The 20,284-nt window shown below is 43.2% G+C and overlaps 1 protein-coding gene across 1 annotated transcript in view; it reads right to left on the bottom strand.

Annotated features, from left to right (window-relative positions):
- LOC125436868 (calpain-2 catalytic subunit) overlaps positions 1–20,284 on the bottom strand; it is a 45,549-nt gene extending 25,265 nt beyond the window's left edge. The window contains exons 1-5 of the mRNA XM_048504251.1: positions 19,841–20,284; positions 14,441–14,510; positions 6,273–6,391; positions 5,311–5,444; positions 3,752–3,920 (exon numbers count right to left, since the gene is read on the bottom strand). Coding sequence (XP_048360208.1) covers positions 3,752–3,920; positions 5,311–5,444; positions 6,273–6,391; positions 14,441–14,510; positions 19,841–20,077 — 729 coding nt within the window. The 5' untranslated portion in view covers positions 20,078–20,284. The remainder of the gene's footprint in view (positions 1–3,751; positions 3,921–5,310; positions 5,445–6,272; positions 6,392–14,440; positions 14,511–19,840) is intronic.

The raw sequence follows: 20,284 nt of genomic DNA, 5'->3' as shown, positions 1-20,284 counted from the left end.
ATGTAATTTTTATTTGCAGACTTTATATTTCTTCAGTCCAAAAATTCTGGAGACAGTGTGGTATAACAGATAGAATACTAGACTTTGACCAAATGAGATTTCCAAAATGAAAAAGGCTTTTGTGGCCAAAGGAGAAGAGCTCATTCAGAGTACTTTTTTCCTACTTCTTGAGGCAAATGGCAGTTCTGGGCAGCTGATGTCAGGTAATGAATGGGGAATATGATTAAATCCACCATTTCCTCATTTGACAACTCTGATCTGAGTTAACCTTCATCACCTTTCTTTCCCCTTTAAAAAGTATGTAAGGCCTGTGTCTGCTTTAGCCCACAGATTCCAATTAGGGCTCAAATGCATGTGAAGTTGACAAAGCTACATTTTAAAACACAGTTCTTCCCCCATCACACATAAAGAAGCAGGAGACAACTTATAGAACAAAAATGCTATACAAGGAAGGGGCACTGAACTCTTCCCTACTTGCCACCTTCCCCTCTACAAGCTCCTCTTCAATGTAATTCTACATAGCTGTGCAACAATACTGGTGCTGGAAAGTGCTGTTAAATCACAGTTGACCTACAACAATCCTGAAGGGTTTTCAAGGCAAGAGACGAACAGAGGTGGTTTCACATTGCCTTCCTCTGGGCAGCAACCCTGGGCTTCCTTGGTGATTTCCCATCCAAGTACTAATCAGGGTCAACCCTGATTAGCCACCAACGTTTGATGAGATTGGGCTAGCCTGGGCTACGCAGGTCACCATTCTAGATGCCAGCCATTTGAAAGAAAAACAACAACACTCACCACCCATTAGGTTAACAACCTGACCATTAAAGTTGATGTCCGTCTCTTGTCTTTCCAAGAAAAGGGAGGACTCTTCTTTGTCCTATGAGATTATGGGCCACTCTGCATAATGCTGAGGGTCCCTTTTTCCCTGTAAGAAGCCCCCTCACCCAGTTGCCAGTGTTCAATATCTCTGGATACCGCTCTATCTGTGATACTGTTCCACAACCCGTTGTTCTTCTACCAGAGCAAAGCATGGGTTGCTCAGCTCTGCTTATCGGACCATTTCACTCCAAGATCAGGTGACTATAACCCTTGCTTCACCAATTTCTTCCTCTATTCCAGACCTATCTACTCAAAACTGCTTTTACCCTAGGACTGTGTGTATGTGCTGCTGCTTTGATTTTTGTGTGCTTGTGAACCCCCATTATCCCTTAATAAAAATTGTTAAATTCGTTCTCCTGGGGGTTTCTTGCAAAAGCTGATTTCAGCATACATAGGCAACCAAGATTCTGAGTGTGTCTGATCTTTTGCTAAGCCAAGAATCTGCTCTCGCTAATTCCTACTCTAAAAGGGAGAGATTCCCACCATTTTGGGGAACATTAGAGTACTGCACTAGGGTATGGATCCCCATGGAATACCCAGGTTTTTAATCCACCATCCCCCTGCCATAAAAGCCTGTTGGGTGACCTTGGGCCAATCAGAAACTCTCAGCCTAACCTACCTCACAGGGTTGTTGTGAGATGAAAACAGAGGAGAGGAGTAGACTGCTTTAAGTATGTTTTTGTCCCCATTGGAAAGAAAGATGATACAAATAAAGGACATAAATCAATAACAAAATAAATACTTGGGGATCATTTGTAATCATTCCTTAGCATTTTGTCCTTAAATTTATGAATTATAAAGCTGTGATATATTCAGAGTGCCTTTGCGGTAAAATTCTCTCCAGTCAATTCTAGAAACACATTAGAAGGATGCATGTGCTGACATCTCCACTGAGATTGTTACCACTAGGAAAATAGCCAAAATATTTTCCTGAGTCGAGTTACCAGAACTACACTGGCTAAGCATCAGAACAAAGAGACCAGTGTTGTCCGAAAGCCTCCACAAAGCTTGGAAAGTACATACAAATGTGCTGATATTTTACATGGTTTCCTTATTGCCTTTGTCTCTTTTAAGGTTTAATGTAAGCCCCCTCAATGTTGAATTTTATTAGCTGCCCAATGTTTAGGATTATACTTTAGTTAAATTAAGGTTTTGTTACTGTCAATTTAGGATATTCTTGCTTATAGGTATATGTGCTTGAACTGTATTGAAGGTTCGTTATGGTTTCCTCTAATGTTTAAGTTTAGAAATGTTATTTAAAAAAATTGGATCTATGGGTGAAAGCAATAGCTTGTAACAGCTGATATTAAGAGTCAAGGAAGCTAGCCTTGGAATTCAGTTTGGGCCAACACCCGGTAGATCTCTTTAGCGGAAACAATGACCCCTTTGGATTTACAAATTGAATCTGATAACGGCACCCCAGACATCTCAGCCGTTGAAGAACGTGCCAAGATTACCATTGGATCATTTGAACTTTCTTTTGTTGCAGGACTGAGGCGCGGGAGCCTCAGGTCATAACTCAAGGAAGCAGCCCATCTGATAACCAGATTCCTGGGTGCGTTAAACAGGCTCACCCAGTTTTATGAATGGACTCTCTCCGATATCCATTTCAGCACTAGCGTAAAGTCCCGCGGGAAGACGCCTGACAGCAAGATTTCATGGTCCCATTCACAAAGTTGTAACTGTATATTTTCTTTTATGTGTTGATGTTTCTGTATTGTTGTACAGTAAGGGACCTGCCCCCTTACCTGCCCCTTGCCCCTTTTGATGTATGTGTATAAAAGTTCTAGTGCTTAGCTACAAAAGCGCGATTCCCCTGCCTGAGCTGTAGCAACCACTTCCAAATAAAATACTTTGCTTTTGAAGAACACCGGCTTCCTGAGCCTCACTATGTTGCCTGAGCTGAAATAACTTAATGTCACCCGAGCAGCAGCGGTAACAAAATGAACAGGGAAGCCTACTTGTCTGGAGTTCCATGCTTTTACTGCAATGTATATGGAGCTCTTTAACTGGTACATTATCTGCAGTTTTACTGTGGCATATCTGGAAAGTCTAACAAAGCATTCCAACAGTTTTCTACCCCATGTTTTGGGATTTAAATTCAATTCAAAGTCACAGCATAGTATAAAAAGAGAGAGGCTGCTGAAGATAAAATAGTGGATGGGGAGAAAACTCGCAGAACTAGGGGGGAGGCAGATGGGGTGAATTTTGGTCCCCTGGCCAGCCCTTGACTAAATTTCCTGGCACAGCACTGCCCCCAAAACCCCACCACAACCCCTCCAAGTGGTGTCAACTGGCAACACACTGGGGGCAGGATTAAGGCCAGGGAAGCTTCTGCCCCCAATGTGCTGTGAGCTGGCATCACTTGGAGCAGGAAAAGGTTTGTTGTTGGGGTGTGTGTGTTGCGACAGCAGCATGGGGCCAGGCGGAGTACCGTCACAGTGGTGGAAAGAAGAATTGAGTGGCGGGCGGGGGGGCTGCATGGCAGCAGGAGTGGCAGCGGGAGAGAGAGTTCGATAGTAGGGCTGGCCCCAAGTGCCTTTTCGTGGCGGTCCACCACTGGGGAAGAACAACCTTAAGAACTCTATTGGGGACAAATGTGTGGCGTAAATATCTAAATAATAAATTATTATTGCTTCTTTGCCTGGAGTATTACAGCTCTTTTTGATCTATTGGAGACCAGGAATCTAGTTCAAAGTTGAACCAAGAATTCCACATAGCAAAGTGGTTTCTGCTGGCCAAGCATATAGTCTCTTTACTTCAACAAAGTTGGCAAAATTACCATGTGGTTTCCTTTCAAGCACACTTGGACAATTGTTCTGGACTTAAAACTGGATAGAAGGCAGCAAGACAGAAAGCAGCATGAACTCACATCAATTGAGCATCCAAGGAGAGAACCTCTCTGAAGAGCCTTCTGGATGATTTTAAACAGGTTTGGTGGTGCTTTTTGCAGCTCATACCACTCTGCTATACCGCCAGTGAAATCCTCAAAACCCTCGGTGGTGCTTCCCCCAGACAGAGCCTCATATGATCCATTCGCCCTACAAAAGATGTGACCAGGACAGTTAATAGTTAAACTTCCTCTGCTCTTTGTCTGAAATAGTAGTAGAAGCAAAATGCTGCTCAGAAGTGTTCTCGTGAAAAGCCCAATTCTGCCACAGGGAATCTCACACCAGAAATCAAAGAGAGGTCCCTTTCTTCTTTTCCTGCTGGCTTGCTGAGGCTCTGTAACGGTCTATTAGTTTTGCTCCATTAGTTGTTTCATTTTCATTTTCAGTTGTTTCATTTTTATCTATTATTAAGGGTTGTAACAGCCTAAAGAAGGTTTTCTGAGTAAATGTAATTCTGAGACCAAACTTCCCTTCTGTACTGGCTTAAGTTGAACAATATCAGGGCACAGTCAGAAAGCCAGCTGGAGACAACTGTACATTTCCTTATTTTGTTTCTTCCAAATTATGAAGTTGTAGACACTCTCACTAATTTTCTGATACTATTAATTCCTAGGGCAGCTGTAAGTTAGAAGTGTCTTGATGGCACTTAACACACATCTGCAGAAATTATTATATTATATTGAATAATATAAGTCATGCCACTCATGCTAGTACCTGAACCAGATAATCACAGACAAAGTAGAGGTTTCTATATACTCAGGAGTCTTCCGAATATACAGAAATTATTAATTTTGTAAATTACTCAAAAGAAAATGACCTGATGAAGTCACCTGTTTCAGGAGGCACAAAATATTGGTACCATATTTGAGTCAAGAAAAAAAACACAGATGGAGAAATTGGCTTATTCAGTCCTGGAAGTTTATAGAATCCTGGAGGAGAGAGATTTGGGGGCTTGCTTGTAGGATTTCCAAACTCTTAACCTTCTCCCCAGCCCAGATTCCTCAAAGACTACAAGCTCATCATCTGTATTATAAGTCGATCTTTCCATTGCTCCTACAGTAGTTCTTTTTCTGAGTTGGGCTCAGAAGTCAAATATTAAAGGATTATTGTATTTAACACATTTTAATCCCACCCTTCGTCCAAAGAAGTCAGGGTTCCCTTTATTCCAGTTTATACCCACAACTATCGTGTAGGAAAGTTGGACTGAGAGAAACTGACTGGTCCAAGGTCACACAATGGTCTTCAGGACTGAGTGGGGATTTACATATAGATCCTAGTCCAACTCTCAAGCTATTAACTCACACTGGCTCACTATTTACATAATATTAACTGGAGTAATTGTCATAACAAAGGCAGCACAGTATAGCCTGCTCTGGTCAGACCTACGCAGGGCCAGTATTTGGATGAAAGACAACCAAGGAGGGCTCTGAAGAGGAAAGCAAGGGCAAACCATCTCTGTTTCTCACTTGCCTTGAAAGCCCCTTGCTGAGGTCACCATAAGTCAGTTGTGTACATAACTGTCATAACTCCTTCTACTTACTTGGCATATGCCTTCTCTAGTAGGGCACTCCAGAACTCACTCCCTTCTGCTGAGTGAACAAAGAGGAGTTCTCCATTTTTGGTGGGCAACCTGTCGTCAACAACAACATCCACCCACTCTCCATACTGCCAAAACTGAAAGGGAGAAAGAAAACCATTACATCAGTATCTAATGACATGGCGCTAGAGCCATTAACTTTATGATCGCTGAAAACAGATGGTCCATGCTAATTTTGGAAGTATACAAGTAAGGTTTGAGAAAGAGTTCTCTGATTCCTAAAAGCTCAGGCCCAAGCCTTTCATTAGGCCCTATTTTTTAAACACCTGTGTGATGTAACTCAGCATTGCAGATAGTCACTTGTCTGGAAGTTATACAAACTTATTTTAGGCCACAAATTAATAATTGCCTAGAAAGTCTTGGGGAGGAAGGCAGTATATGCATTTTATAATAGATACATAAAGATCACAAGACACTTGTAAATCATGTCCTAAAAGCATGTGACTTCAGGATATTTTTTGCTGTATAGAAGGGTTGTTACAGTCTCTTATTGCTTACACATCTCAAATCCCTCTCGACCTATCTATGAAATTCTGAATTTCCTGACATTAAACACTTCTTTCTCTTTAAAGTTTGTTCTGCTCTCCCCAACCTCTGAGATTGTGTGTTCACTGTCTCCATTCTAGCCCTTACATACCTTCTACAATTAAAAAAGAAAAGAACTTGATTGACATATCTGTCTTTCCTGTACAGCAAGCGTCTTCCCCTTGCCCCAAGGCAAATCTCCATTTCCCCCATAACAAAGAAACAGGAATAATATAGCCCGTACAGTGCTACCGCAATGTTAAGAGAAAGCAGCATTCTGGAAAAAGCCTTGATCTTGCATGGCCCTCCCACTCTAAATCCCTTATGTTCTGATAACATTTTCCACATCAGCAAAAGGCAGACGCTAGGATGTGCAATACCTGGAAGTGGAAGATTCCTGCATATCTATCCTGGAAGCTTTGATCACTGGGAACAACTCTAGCCAAAATATCTTCATTCAGAGTCAGAGATGCAATGGCTGCCAGCAGCCAGCAGTCTCCTGTGGAAAAAACACACACACAAAATATAAACAAACATTGCCCATTTTCTCCCCTCCACTGGTACATAAAATGACAACAAAACAGGGCATTTTAAGTCTCCTTGGTTTCAGTGAGATTTCAGGAAGTGCATTAGTAAGTCACCCACAATGGGAGTTTGGTAGGATGAGGAGAATTAGGCTAAAAGAAGACAACCTTTTCCCTTCCAATGCAAGCTTCCGTGACACTCCCCTCCCTCCCCCAAACTATTCTTTTTGGTCAGCAGACCTCCAGGATCAGTGTGGGAGCAACAGTGGAAGAGTTTGCAAGACAACAGCAACACAAGCTTCTTTCCTCCACAAAAATAAATGCTGCTTGTTCCATCAACAGAACAGTTTTTGCACCAACAAAATGGCAATTTAGGATCCTTATTGTTGAACCCTGGGTGGATCAGGTGGATCAGGTTCATAGATATATGAGGTCAAAGAGTAGAGATGTTCTTATTCATAAAAGGGTATAGTAATATGCTGTCCACAAGATGAATGAAGGATAAACACTTACATTTTCACATGGAAAAATCACTAACTTTGGCAGCAATAACGGCAAAGGCTACCTTATAGAAAGTTATTTCGTGAATTCTGGATTCTCTCTCTTTCTTTCTTGCCAAGTAAATTTCAATTATATTTGTGAACTTATTCGCGTGTGGAAATTCACTGATGTCTTCACCTTCATGAAAGCTCTGAAGAGTGGCTCTGTTTTTTTGAGCCAAAAACTTAGCTGCTAACTGATGCTGGACATATGCCAGTGTACACTCCATCAACATACCAGTTCCGCACCTTTGCCACCACTAGCGCTCTGCTTTACTAAACACAGACATAAACAACTTGCTAGTTGTGAAGGCAGAATTTTAAAAGCTAATGGAAAACCACATTTAGCATCAGTATTTTAAAATCATTAAACATGAATTCATGGTTGAGACCAATTTTTTGTGATGGATGCACACTAGCAAACTCATCAGCATCTAATGATTGTTTGCTACCTCAAGGCCAGGCAGGTCTGTGCTGTTGCCTTCAACCTTCACATGGTCCTCCTGACGGTGGCAGGCAATAATTGGGTTTCCCTGTGGGCCACAGAAGCAGGGAAACCCAATTACTGCCTTCCACCATCAAGAGGAGTCAGTGGAAAGTGAATAGCAGGAAGAGGTAGAGTTCTGCACAGCTGTGGTGCCGTACTGGTGTCATGCACGACCATGAAGTCCCTGGTTACCTGCAATACGCAAATGGTTCTTGGGTAACTGTTCTATTCATATAAGGAATATTTTGGAATTTGGACAGGAACTGGAGACTGAAAACCAAAGAAAGATTAAAGCTCTAGCTTCTGATGCTATATTCTACTCAAGTGAGTGTCTTCTCTGAAAATGGTGATTATAGACAAAAATCTATTAGCCTCTTAACATTCCATTTTGACATAAGACTTCCCTTCCCACTGAGTGGCTTAATTCCATGGAACTACAAATTCCATTACATTTCACCACCATTGCTTTCTGGTGCCAACACTAAGTGGTAGGATCCAAGTTAGCTATCATACATCATTTCAGGATGAAATTTTCCCATCACAGTTAAGACAATAGCTAATACATTAAGCATAAAGAGAGGATGTACTTACAAGGCGAAAGAGAGTTTGTTCCCAGAAACAAAAATCAATAGAGAGAATTGGCTTAGCTTAAGTGCTCTGGTCTGTTAGGGCCATCACCTCAGAGCACAGAAGGACAGAAGGGGGGAAATGGAATGTATTTTTTTCCAGGTTTTACTCTGTGCTTTCCTGACAAAGCCAATGATGGGTGATAGAGCCCCTTTTTGAAAATGCCACGTTTTTTCTACAAAACAGTGTGAAAAAAATAGGAGAAGCCAACACAATGTTATAAAAATGTATATGATGGATTTTTAATGCAAATATTTTTCTCTGGGAAGGAAACATCTGCAGCCAAGATTAGAGAGGAAACACTGGTCTGTTTAATGGTTATTATTTGTGACACCATGGCAACATCCTTTGAACAATGTATCAGAAAATGAGAATGTTTCCTTTATGCAAAAAACATTGTTTCCTTCCTTCTGGTATAATGACTCACCACATCTTCGCCAATAATCTTTGTAGATTTATATAATACAACTGTATATTGGCATACAATAGATTTGCCATAAAATATAACTTGAGACAAACATTTCTAAAGGAAATAAATTAATTTGCAAAAGTTTTAAAAACTAAAACTGGTGAATTGTATGCCAGCAGAAGCCTGCTAGAATTTATCATTCAACAGAAACAGTGCTTAGGATAAGGGGAAAGGAATCCCTCACCAGGATGTATCAGGGAAGAGCCAGTTGTAGTAAGGCAAGTTGACCCACAACAGGAAGTGGGAAAGCTAATAGATGGGAACTGGAGAAGAGGATGTGAAAGATTAAATTCAAGAAAAAATGAAAGCAGAATAGGAAGCATACTGTGCCTATTTTGAAGAGGAACAGTCTGACATTGTCATGTTAATGGTAACTGGAAGATGGTTCTGGATGGGAACCATCTGCAAAAGATGGCTTTTTATGTATCTGAAGTGGTATCAATGGGTAAGAATTGCCATTGGCATTATATTGAGATTTTTCGTGGCACTGGACCAGGATTTTGGATGCTAACGGACATTGGTGGGTTTTGTGTTAGATCTGATTAGTGCAACTATGGATCCAAGACCCTATTGGTTTATACTGAGAAGTGTTGGATATGATAGAATAATGCAACCATCCTATAGAAACTGCTCTTTGCTCTGGCACTGGTACAACAGAGCCCCTCATATTGAGGGGCCTGCCGTCCCCCCTTTTTGGGGTGGGTTTTAATTGAGCCTTGGACGCCTCTTGTTTAATTTGTTAATTGTTAGCCGCTGTTCTTATGTATTTTAATATGTTTTATTGATGGAGCCTATGTTTTGTATTATATTGGATTTGCTCCTGCTTGCTGTTTTACATTATGTTGTTCACCGCCCGGAGCCCTCCGGGGATCGGGCGGTATAGAAATTGAATGAATGAATAAACAAATTAAATAAATAAATAAATAAATGCATAGAGACAGAAGATTTGGATGGCATGGATATTTGTGGTATGACAAGGAAAAGATACATGAAGAGTTCTCTAATCATTATGCTAGAAGGAGTCTTCTCTAGGTGTAGTTGAAATATAAAAAAATTAAGGTGAGTGCCATGCCATTATGGTTACCCCCAGTTGAAACTTGTTCTGGGAAATAATTGAATATGCAAGGCTGTTTCCGCACGGGCGGAATATGGCAGCCTGTCCCCAGGCAGCCATTCGCAGAGGGGGCGCAGCTGCTTCGCAGCCGGATGGCAGCGGCTTCCTGGCGCTTCCCCCCCCCCACTCCCTCCCTTCACTTACCTGCTCTCCGGCCCTCCGGCGCGTCGGGGAGGGGAGGCGTGTCCCCAGGCCCTGGCAACGCGCCGGAGGGCCGGAGAGCAGGTAAGTATACTGGGCGACAGCGCCCAGTGGCACCGTCTTCCCGGTTCTTCCTGGGACCGTCCATGCGGACGGTCCCAGTGGCGTCGGGTCGGCGTCAGAAACGCCGACCCAAGCCCTTCCGCCTCCGTGCGGAAAGGGCCCAAGAGAAATAGTCCAGAGGAGATAACAGGTATTGTCAAAAACTGGTTTCATTATTATCAGTTACTAGAGATGTTTAGAACTTACCAAAAGAACATGGGTTTTGTTACACAAATGACAGAATTTGAAAGTAAGGTATGTACAAATAATGAGATATTGATTACTAAAATGTATAAGATATTATTGAAATGGGATGCAGAAGATGATGCTGTAAAGTTTGTAATGATTAAATAGCCCAGAAATATTGGCAGGAACATAAACACGGAGCAGTGGGAGAAACTACGGAAAAATAATTTGAAGTTTTCAGCATGCTATAATCTGAAAGACTATTATTATAAAATGATTAATAGCTGGTATCTGATGCCTAAATACTGGCAAAAATGTATAAAGGTAAATCTAAAAGATGTTGGAAATGTCAAAAACATGAGGGATCTTTTTAAATATGTGGTGGTTATGTACAGCGGCTAAATACTTTTGGGACACAATACTCAAAGAAATACAAAAGGTATTGAAAATAACAATGGAGAAAAAGCTTGAAGTTTTTTCTATTGGGATTAATGGGAGATGACAACCCAAATCAATACAGACTACTTTTCATATATTTGTGTACTGCTACAAGGACCTTGTATGCACAGAAATTTAGAGATGAAAAAAATTCCAACAAAGGAAGACTGGAAACAGAAGGTCACAGAATATTCAGAAATAGAAAAATTAACAACTTTATTAAGGGACAGTAATACAGAGAAATATGTAGAAAACTGGAAACCTTGTTACAGACTATCTATTGAAAAAACATGGTAGAAGAAAATAATTGCAGGATTTGAGATTGAAAAGAAAAAAGCAGATTGAAATATAATATTAGAAATGTTAGAAGTGTGTAACTGATGTGTTTCATTTTAAATAGATGCATGAGCCTAGAATGGGTTAGAATTCAACAATGAGATAGTGGGAATTATTTGATGTTATGGTGTGTAGTTTAGTTGGTTATAATAGACTAAGTCTAGTTATGGTATGAGTTACGTTCTAATTCTTTTGTGCGTATTTATTTTTCTTCTCTGTATTTCATATTTTGGTTTTGTGCTGCTGTGGGGGTGGTGTGATTTTTTTGTATGCTGACAAAATAAAAACATTGCATATTAAAAAATTAAATGCATGCAAATGCACCTATAGTAGGGGAAGAATGATACGGATATGCTGATGCTATGCATGAGGTGATCAAATGATTCACTGAACATGTGAAGCTGCCTTAATCTGAATCAGACCTTTGGTCATTCATGTTCAGACTCTACACAGACTGGCAGCAGCTCTCCAAGGTTTCAGATGGAGGTCTTTCCCATCACCTAGTCCCTGATGTGTCTAACTGGAGATGCTGGGGATTGAACCTGGGATCTTCTGCATGCCAAAACAAATGCCAAAACACAGCCTTAAACTATTAAATGACCCCCAGCCCCTCTCAGCCACTGGGCTTGTTTGATGCATAGGATATGTATATCCGCTCATCTCTGGCAACATGTGGACCCACATCTCTTGAGCTAGTTTGTTCCTGGTGTTTTTAAAAGTAAGGAGATTCATGGAGAGTTCTGGCCCACACTTCTAGGTTTGCTTTAGGTCAAAAGATATTTTGGGGTAAACATAAATTAATGAGAGGGGAATGGAGTGAAGTTTGGCAATAAAAAGGGGATGTAGACAATGCATGTCAATTCCACATACACACCCATTTTGGCAGTGAAACATAAATACAATTAAAATACAGAGAGATCTGCAGTTTCAATATCAATTAAGCATTGACCTGGCTTATTCTATCCGAAAAGTTAAAAGTCATCCTAGTGCACAATCTGTGTGTGAAGAAGCATACTTGTTTAGGCAGCAATCTTAAGTAGGTCTACTCAATGAGGCTTAGGTCCAGGAAAATTTTCTTAGGACTCTACTTTCACTTATGTCAGCTCCTGAATATGTGAAAGATGACCCTTAATTTCAGAAAGACACATGAAACAGGGTTTTGTTTTACTTTTTTGGTGGTTTCTGGCATTACAAAACCAAAATAGAAAAGACAAAAATAGTGAAATATCACTTTCTGAAGCAATACAGGAAGGTCAAGGTATTTACCAGTAGCCTGCTCAAATTGGTACATACTTGCCCTGCAGCAAAACAACATTCCACTTGTGGCATGATGTACAATTTGCATGAAGAATAGCAAACAAAATAAAGGAAGCTCTTGTCTATGAGGGTTTGAGTACAGCGAGTAAAAGATAAAAGCTTGGATCCCGGAAACCCTCCCCCCGCTCACTCTCATCCAGTTTCCCTCCTGATTAAAGCCCTTGTTCCACATGGCTTCTGAATGTTCAGGTCCCATGATCCCATCATAGTCATTTTAGTTGTCAATGGGGACCCGATCCTTCCTTTTTTTAGTCCCCAGAAAAGCTGGTTGAATCCAGGGCTGGATCTACGGGGGTGAGGGGGGCAGCTGCCCTTGGCTCAGGAAGACAGGGGTCGACAGCAGAGAGGAGGAGGAAGCATGGCAGCTGGCAACCATTGGTCAAAGGCTGCAGGCACCTGTCCACCCCAGTCTCAATTCTCATCGCTTCCAACTAGGCCTCAGAGTACCTGGTGCATCACCAGTCCTGCTGTCTCCCTCTTCTTTTCCAGAATTCAACTTTCTCCCAATTAGGGCAGTGAGCAGCCACCAAGTTAGACCACAGCTTGAAACTGGACACACAGGCAATCCTCATGCCTGGGGCAAAAAGGGAAGGAAAGACAATCCTACTTCGGTGGGAGGGAAGAAGAAGTGATAATGGCTTCCTTCATGATGTCAATCCACCTCATGTTGGGTCTTTCTCTTTTCCTGATGCCTTCCACTTTCCCTAGTATGACTGCCTTTTCTAATGACTCTTGTCTTCTCATAATGTGACCAAAGAACAATTGCCTCCGCTTGGTTATTTTAGCTTCTAAGAAAAATTCAGCCTTGATTTGGTCTGCATGTGTAAATGATGTGCAGTCAAGTAATTTCCAACTTACCAGTGTCCTATGAATTAATGACCTCCAAATGTCCTTTTGTTAACAGCCTTGATCATATCTTCCAAACTGGGGAAGTTGCTTCCTTGATAGAGTCAATCCATCTTATGTTGGGTCTTCCTCTTCTCCTGCTGGTTTGCACTTTCCCTCACATTATTGTATTTTCCACTGAGAGGGCATTTCAGAAGTTAGCCTGTCTGAAGATCTTACTGACTAGAGTTTTATCTCAGATTTATCATGGAGTCTGAGCAAGGAAGCGTAAAAATAGGCATAACTTATTCATGTACCTTGATAGCTGCTTCGGGCACTCCAGCTACATTCTTGTGTGAGAATGAGAAAGAAGTGGGCTGTTCAGGTTAGACCTGTGGAAGACCTTTTTTCTTTCAGCTTTCATCCAGCAGAATGATGAGATAGGATCACTTTTGCTGGATGGGGAGTAATTTCTCCATACTATTCCTAGTTCATCGCACTGTCTAATCAGTATCTAAGCTGTAAGAATGGAACTTTTTCTGTGATCTTTGTGCTAACACTGGAGTTAATTGTTTTAGCCACTAGCCTAGAAGTGAAACACCTTGTGACTTTTTATTGATACAGTACATTTAAAATATTGCCCTCCCTTCAAGGAGCTCAGAGTGGCAACCTTCATTCTTCCCTTCTCCATTTTATCCTGTGAGGTAGGCTAGGTTGAGAATATGTGATTGGCTTAAGGACACCCAGAAGGCCTTTATGTTAGAGTAGGGATTTGACTCTGGGCCTTCCAGTTTCAAGTCTGCCACTATACTATTCTGGAAGACAATTAGGAAATGAAAAAAAGCTGAGTCAACAAGCCATTTTTTGACTTAAAAAATAACGTATGAAGAGTCTTTAAAGATCAAACCTGCAGTCCATCTAGTCCAGATCTTGTCTCACACAGTGGCCAAACATTTTCTTTGGAGGTTCAACAACAGGTCATACAGGCTGAGAATAAAGACTTTGAATCTATTTTCTTTATTTGGGAAGTGGGTTCCCTTCACTGGAGTTTACATGTCCCCTAACATAGTGAATTCTCTACTGCATTTCCATCTTACTGGAATACTGGTGGTTTGAGCTTGCGAGAGCTCTTGTTTTTGGAGTTACCACCTTTCATTTCCTCCTCTCCCTTCCAGCCCTACATTAAAGATATTAAACAATATGGAATGTGCTGGCTGTTGTTGGTTTTCTAAGCAATGTGGCTGTGATCTGGTAGTTTTTACACCTAATGTTTCACCCATATCCATGGCTAGCATCTTCAAAGATATGCTGTAGTGAAATAAAAGCCTTTGACAATACAAAATAGAAAGTTTCTAGTAAAAGGAAAAATATATAAAATACACATAGAACAATACAATAAAAATGAGCTTCTGTACGAAATGAGAAATGCGTTCCTAGCCTTACCTAAAGCTCCTTGGCAGATATCAGTCCGGGTAGCCCCTCCAATGATGAACTGAGGATTAGAGCACAGCTCCTGGGGAAAAAAAAGAATAAGAACAGGAAATGTAAAGGTATGGACATCTGGGTTTAATTGCTGATGGTAACCTTGACATTAGGATATCCATCCCCAAGGAGTGTTAGGATCATAGATCCAGACAGATGGCTTAAATGTAGCTGAAGCAGCCTGAATGTGTGAAAATTCAAATCTGGGTCTCTCAGATCTTAATCCAATGCTCTATCCACCATATCACACTGGCTCTTCTTGAGAAACCCTGATTTGTGGATGCAGATGCAAGAACATTGGACAATAAAGTAATGCAAGATAACAACTTAAGGCAAGATAACAACTTTACTCATCCGCGGCGCTGCATGGAGGGTGGCGGCAGCGGCGGCAGTTGGCCCATCTCGACGGTGGCTGGTTCCCGGTCCCCGACGGATAACAGCCTGTCGACCTGGGCGAGTTCAACGGCTGGGTGAGCTGAACGAGCTTGGGGAGGTCAGTGGCAGAGACCTCTGGATTGATGAGACGGGGGGAGGGGCCAGTGGCAGAGACCCCCGCACAGCATCCAATCTCGGCCAGGATTCAAGGTGGAGGCCAGCCGAACGTGATCGGAACGAGACTGTGGAGACGACATAGACTTCACCATCTTAGAGGATGCTTGGATCGAGAGAGGGGTTGGTGGCAGGGACCCCCCTGTAACATTGCAGCCTTCTCTGATGGAGTTCGGAGTACGGCAGTGAGAAGGGGCGGTGGCAGGGCCCCTGGAACAATTATTCGAGAGTCTCCTGCCCAGGGAACATCTGCTAGCCCCCCACTGTGGAGTGGAGTACACTGTGGGGTGCCTTTGGGACATGGTGGTAGCGGTGACCCCCAACGGATTGCTAACAACTGACAAAGCGACAGGGTTGGAGGCGGAGTTATCAGAGGAGATGCTGGCCTTTCTGTGTTGAACTTTTATATCGCCATTTTCGTTGTCCCTCCCTAAGTGTAGTTACTATGCCCGCCTTTTAGATGCCATCGAGGTTATTGCTCCCCGACGCCCTCTTCGACCCCGTTCTCGGCTGGCTCCGTGGTATACGGAGGAGCTACGCTGTTTGAAACGGGAGCTTAGACGGCTAGAGCGAGTGTGGAGGAAGTCTCGTGACGAGGCTGCGCGAACATCTTATAGGACGCTTATGAAGGCCTATGAGATGGCGACGAAGGAGGCGAAGAGAGTTTTCTTCTCACCTCCTCTCTTCGCGTCCTGCTAGCTCACAAGCCAGCACAACTGTTTAGCATTATTCGATCCACTTACCTGCTTTATCAGAGCTTCAAAAAAACATGATCAATTGGCTATTAGCTGGCGCGTAGGCATTTATGAGCTATTTTGCAGATAAAATAAAGCGTCAGGCTCAGCCAGGACCTCCCCTGCCACCTTGGAGACAATTAGTGAACTTCGGAGGCCGCCCTTGTACGTCTTCTGGCCCTTGTTTGGCCCAGTTTTCCCTGCTCTCGAAGACGATGTTGACAGAGCCTAGCTGCTGTTAAGACCTACTACCTGTCCTCTGGATCCGTGCCCCTCCTGGCTTATTGAAAAGAAGCATGTTCGGGAGGAGTCACGACCCACCACCCTGTTGACTATTATCAATTGCTCCCTTAGCACGACCTTGCCAGAGTTTGTCCGGTGGGTTGAAGGAGGCAGTGGTCCGCCCACTCTTAAAAGACCGTCGTTTAGATCCTGGTGATCCGACCCAATTACCGCCCGTTTGAATCTTTTGCGTTTCTGGGGAAGGTAATTGAGAGAGTGGTGTTGGAGCAGCTTCAGAAAGGTTTTCTGGAGGCCGCATCGGCCTTTGATCCCTTCCGAGTCCAGCTTCCGTTGCTGGAGCATGGGACGAGAGACTGTTACTGCGTCGCCCGTCTGAATCATCCGTATCTGCAGCTTGACCGAGAAGCGGATGAAACGCTGCTGGTGTTGTTAGATCTCACATAGCGGATTTTGATGTGGTTGACCACGCGGTCTCTTTGACCCACCCGCCTGGCGCGTCTCGAGTCGCGGGGGGTACTGCACTCCTTCAATGGATTGCCCTCGTTTCTCCGGGACCGGAGTCAGCAAGTGTGGTGTGGGGACGAGCTTCGGAGGTGCCAGCCATTGGCGGCGATGATGCCTCAGGGTAAGCGCTATTAATCCCGCTGTTATTGCTTAACATCTATATCGACCCCTTGCTCAGCTGGAGTACGGAGCTTTGGGCTGGAGTGCCATCAGTATGCTGATGATACCCAGCCCTTCATTCTGTCGATGGAGGAGGGAGCAGGCGCTAGCCTGCAGCTCTACAGCATTGTCTGGAGGCTGGTTGCTGGATTAGTTGGCGCATGAGCAGAGTTAAAACTAAAGATCCAGCAAAAGAGCGGAAATCCCTTTGGCTAGATCGCATAGGTAGGAAGCGGAGGGTTTCCAGCCGCCGGTGGCGAGAGGGGGTCTCATTGGCACGGCCCCTCAGTTAAGCAGCCTGGGGGGTCCACCTGGATTAAGTCTCTCTCTATGGGAGGGCCAGGTGGCCCATGTAACCCGGGGTTCGCGTTTTTCACATCTTCACCGCCGAGGCCGCGGCGGCTATTGCTTCCTCTCCCAAGCGGATCTGGCCACAGTGATTCATTTTAGCGGTCACCTCCAGATTAGACTATTGCAACTCAAGCTCTCGCAGCGGGCCTACGCTGCGAGGCTGATCCGGAGAAATTGAAACTGGTCCAGCATGCGGTAGCACGACTGCTCCCGCGGGTGGTGCCTTTAGAGATCCACATCACGCTTCCGTGTTGCACCGCCTGCACTGGCTCCCAGTTGAATTCGAATCGATCTTCAAGGTAGTAGTGGTGTTAACAACTTTAAGGCGAGCGCATATACAGCGGTCTGGGACCACTCGCACCGTTACCTCAGGGACCGATCTGGCCCCATATGTCCAAAGCGTCGGTCTCTCGCGTTAGGCGGAGGCCAATCTACTGGAGATCCCCGCCCCCTCTATGATGCGGCTGGCCTCCACCAGGGCCAGGGCTTTTACGGCCCTGGCCCCTGCCTGGTGGAATGCTCTTCCTCCAGCTGTCCGGGCCCTGCTGGGACCACCACAAAGAGTTCCGCGGGGCCTGTAAGACTGAGTTATTCCGCCGGGGCTTTTGGGGGAGGCCGGCTTAGCGATAGAGTGCCCATTAACAACTAAGATCCGCTGTTCCCCTCTCAGGGGAGTTGGGGGAGCAACTAGTGGCTGAAACGCCATCTGTTTTTAACTGATTATAGAATTAAAAGGCTGCTTTTCCAACTGACATGAATTTTTAGTGATTCTATTTTGTTATCCGGCTTGTTTATATTGGCGTTATGGCTTACGCCCTATGTAACCAACTTTGGGGGAGGGCGGTATAAAAGTGGAACAAATAAATAAAATAAATAAATAAATAAATACTATTAGGTGTATAGGCTATTAGGAATTGTCAGTGAATTAGTTAGTCTTATTTAGTTAGGGACTGTGGTCTTTTCCTCATGTTAGTAGTAGTGTAGATATTAAGTAATTCAATAAGGTTATTTATTGCAGCAGTTATAGGGTAGTTTAGTTTTCAGGGTAGTTTTAGTTATTGGAAATGTTTATATTGTATTGTTATTGGGTATTTGTTAAATATGTTTATTGGTAATATATTGTTATGAAGTTTATATTGTATATTGATGTGTTGATAACACTGTTGAGATGTATCAATATAATTCTATTTGCTTGTTGTTTATTGCTACTCTAATGCTGTTAAATTATTGATCCATTGTATGTATCCATCCATTGTATGTACTGATTTATTTTAAGGTATTAAGTATTGCATGGATTTAGCTGTATCTTACTGTTAGTACTGCTGTTTAGGGTTTTAGAAGTTGTACAGCCTGTAATATCAAGTCGCCATTTGAAATTAGGTTATTTAGCCATATGTATGTACTACTGTTATGATGTATTTTGTTATATTGCTGGGAAGTATTGTTCATTGTGTTGTTACCCTCTCTGAGCCCTTTGGGGATAGGGTGGAGTATAAATACAATTGAAATGGGAAAAAAACTTACTTCTTCTGGCAGAAAAAGAAAACGTGAATACACATAAGACACAAAATAAAAAATTGGAATTAAAATTTTTCCAGTTCCTTGTGCATTGAGACTGCAGATTATGGCCTTCCTGACTCAAACAGTACACCAAACAGAAATACCAGAGAAGCAGGCTGAGAAATCCCAAGCAGATCTCTGAAGATATCTGGTATTCCTATACCTTTTAGCTACTAGCATCTCTAATGGCAGTTTTCCCCATTGTCACAGGCTACTGCAAGCATTTATCCTTTATTTTCCATACTGGAAGCAAGAAGAGCTTTTAAAAAAAGTATTGGATAATAATAATCCATAGCCTTCATGGAACACCTTTAATAGTCAGTGCTTCACATATATTATTTTGTTGTGTTCCTTACAACAGCCCTGTAAGGCAGACCACTATCGTTATTCCCTACAGCACACATATAAAAACAGCTCTTTCCTTCTCATAACTACTATGCTATACAAGAAGGTACATGATGCCCCTATATTACTTTTTGAAAAGCAATTTAAATTATTTCATCACTAAAGCGATATAAATAAAATAAATAACCTGGCTTCAACAGGATTCCCACAGGAGCCACCATCTCTATCTGATATCAGCCTGCAAAGGGACATACCTCCATTTGGCACCCCATCCTGCTTTGCTTCCTGGCAATAATTAACATTTTCTGAAACTTACTCATAACTGAAGACAAATCCCATGCAAAACCTTTGAGGCCAACATTCATACAGTTCCACTCTAGTAAAAAGATTGCAAACTAACTACTGCCTCTTAGTGCTATAGGTGACAATTCCCCTCCCCACTTCCCGTGGCATCTGCAGGGCAGATTGGCTAAAGGGTGGTGAGATAACTACCATGCATTTGAAAAGCACTAGCTTTTTTTTTTCCAGTTATGGACCTCAACCAAAGAAAATCCGATCCAAATGTCCAACACAATTCAGAGGTGATTTGGTTCACACATTTTACAAAAGAGTAATAATATCAGCTATGATCCTTGGCAGTGGGAGATGCAAACAGGCACATCTGGAGTTCAGTGGTGGTGGTTCTGATCAGTCAAGGTCCATTCCTACCCCGTAAGAAACAAACCTCACTTTTATATGAAAGTTCAACTTTTCCCAAGTTTCTTAGCCTCTACTTCCATTCCATCGCAAGCCAACACGGAAGGGAGAAACTCAAGAGTTCCCACTGCTAGCTCAATGAGAGGAGTACTAAATCTAAATCTGCCCCGATGCTCTGGGACTCCCTCCCGCAAAAGACCGAGCTCATCGTATCTCCTACCGTCGGCCTTTTCCAGACGATGCCCTGAGTTTTATACGACTTGGGTCCGAGTTCATTGTAGCCCAGAGACGTGGCAGCCGAGGGGAAGGAGGGGTCTTGGAAGAGCTTCCCTGCTTGAAGACACTCGTTCCTCAGTGCCTGAAAATCCTGGTTTAAATACTTCACGGCCTTCGCATTGGACCCTAACCCGTTGGCGACGGCTCTGTCTTTGGCTAATTTCGCGGCAATCCCAGACATGGTCGCCTCCAGCTGCTGCTGCCGCCGGTGCTGCCTCTCCCGTAGGGTGGCGTAAAAATGCGCACCGTCCAGCTGCTCTACAAAAAAAGACCCACGAAACCAAAGGCAAAGAGCAACAGCGGCATTCCGAGCCAAGCGGGCGGCGGGTGATTCATCGCAAAGAGGAAAAATACCACCAGGGCCCTCGGGGTGGGGCCGGCCCGGCCT

This window comes from Sphaerodactylus townsendi, linkage group LG01 (assembly GCF_021028975.2).
Source record: "Sphaerodactylus townsendi isolate TG3544 linkage group LG01, MPM_Stown_v2.3, whole genome shotgun sequence".
NCBI lineage: Eukaryota > Metazoa > Chordata > Lepidosauria > Squamata > Sphaerodactylidae > Sphaerodactylus > Sphaerodactylus townsendi.
This window is presented reverse-complemented; position numbering and strand designations above follow the sequence as displayed.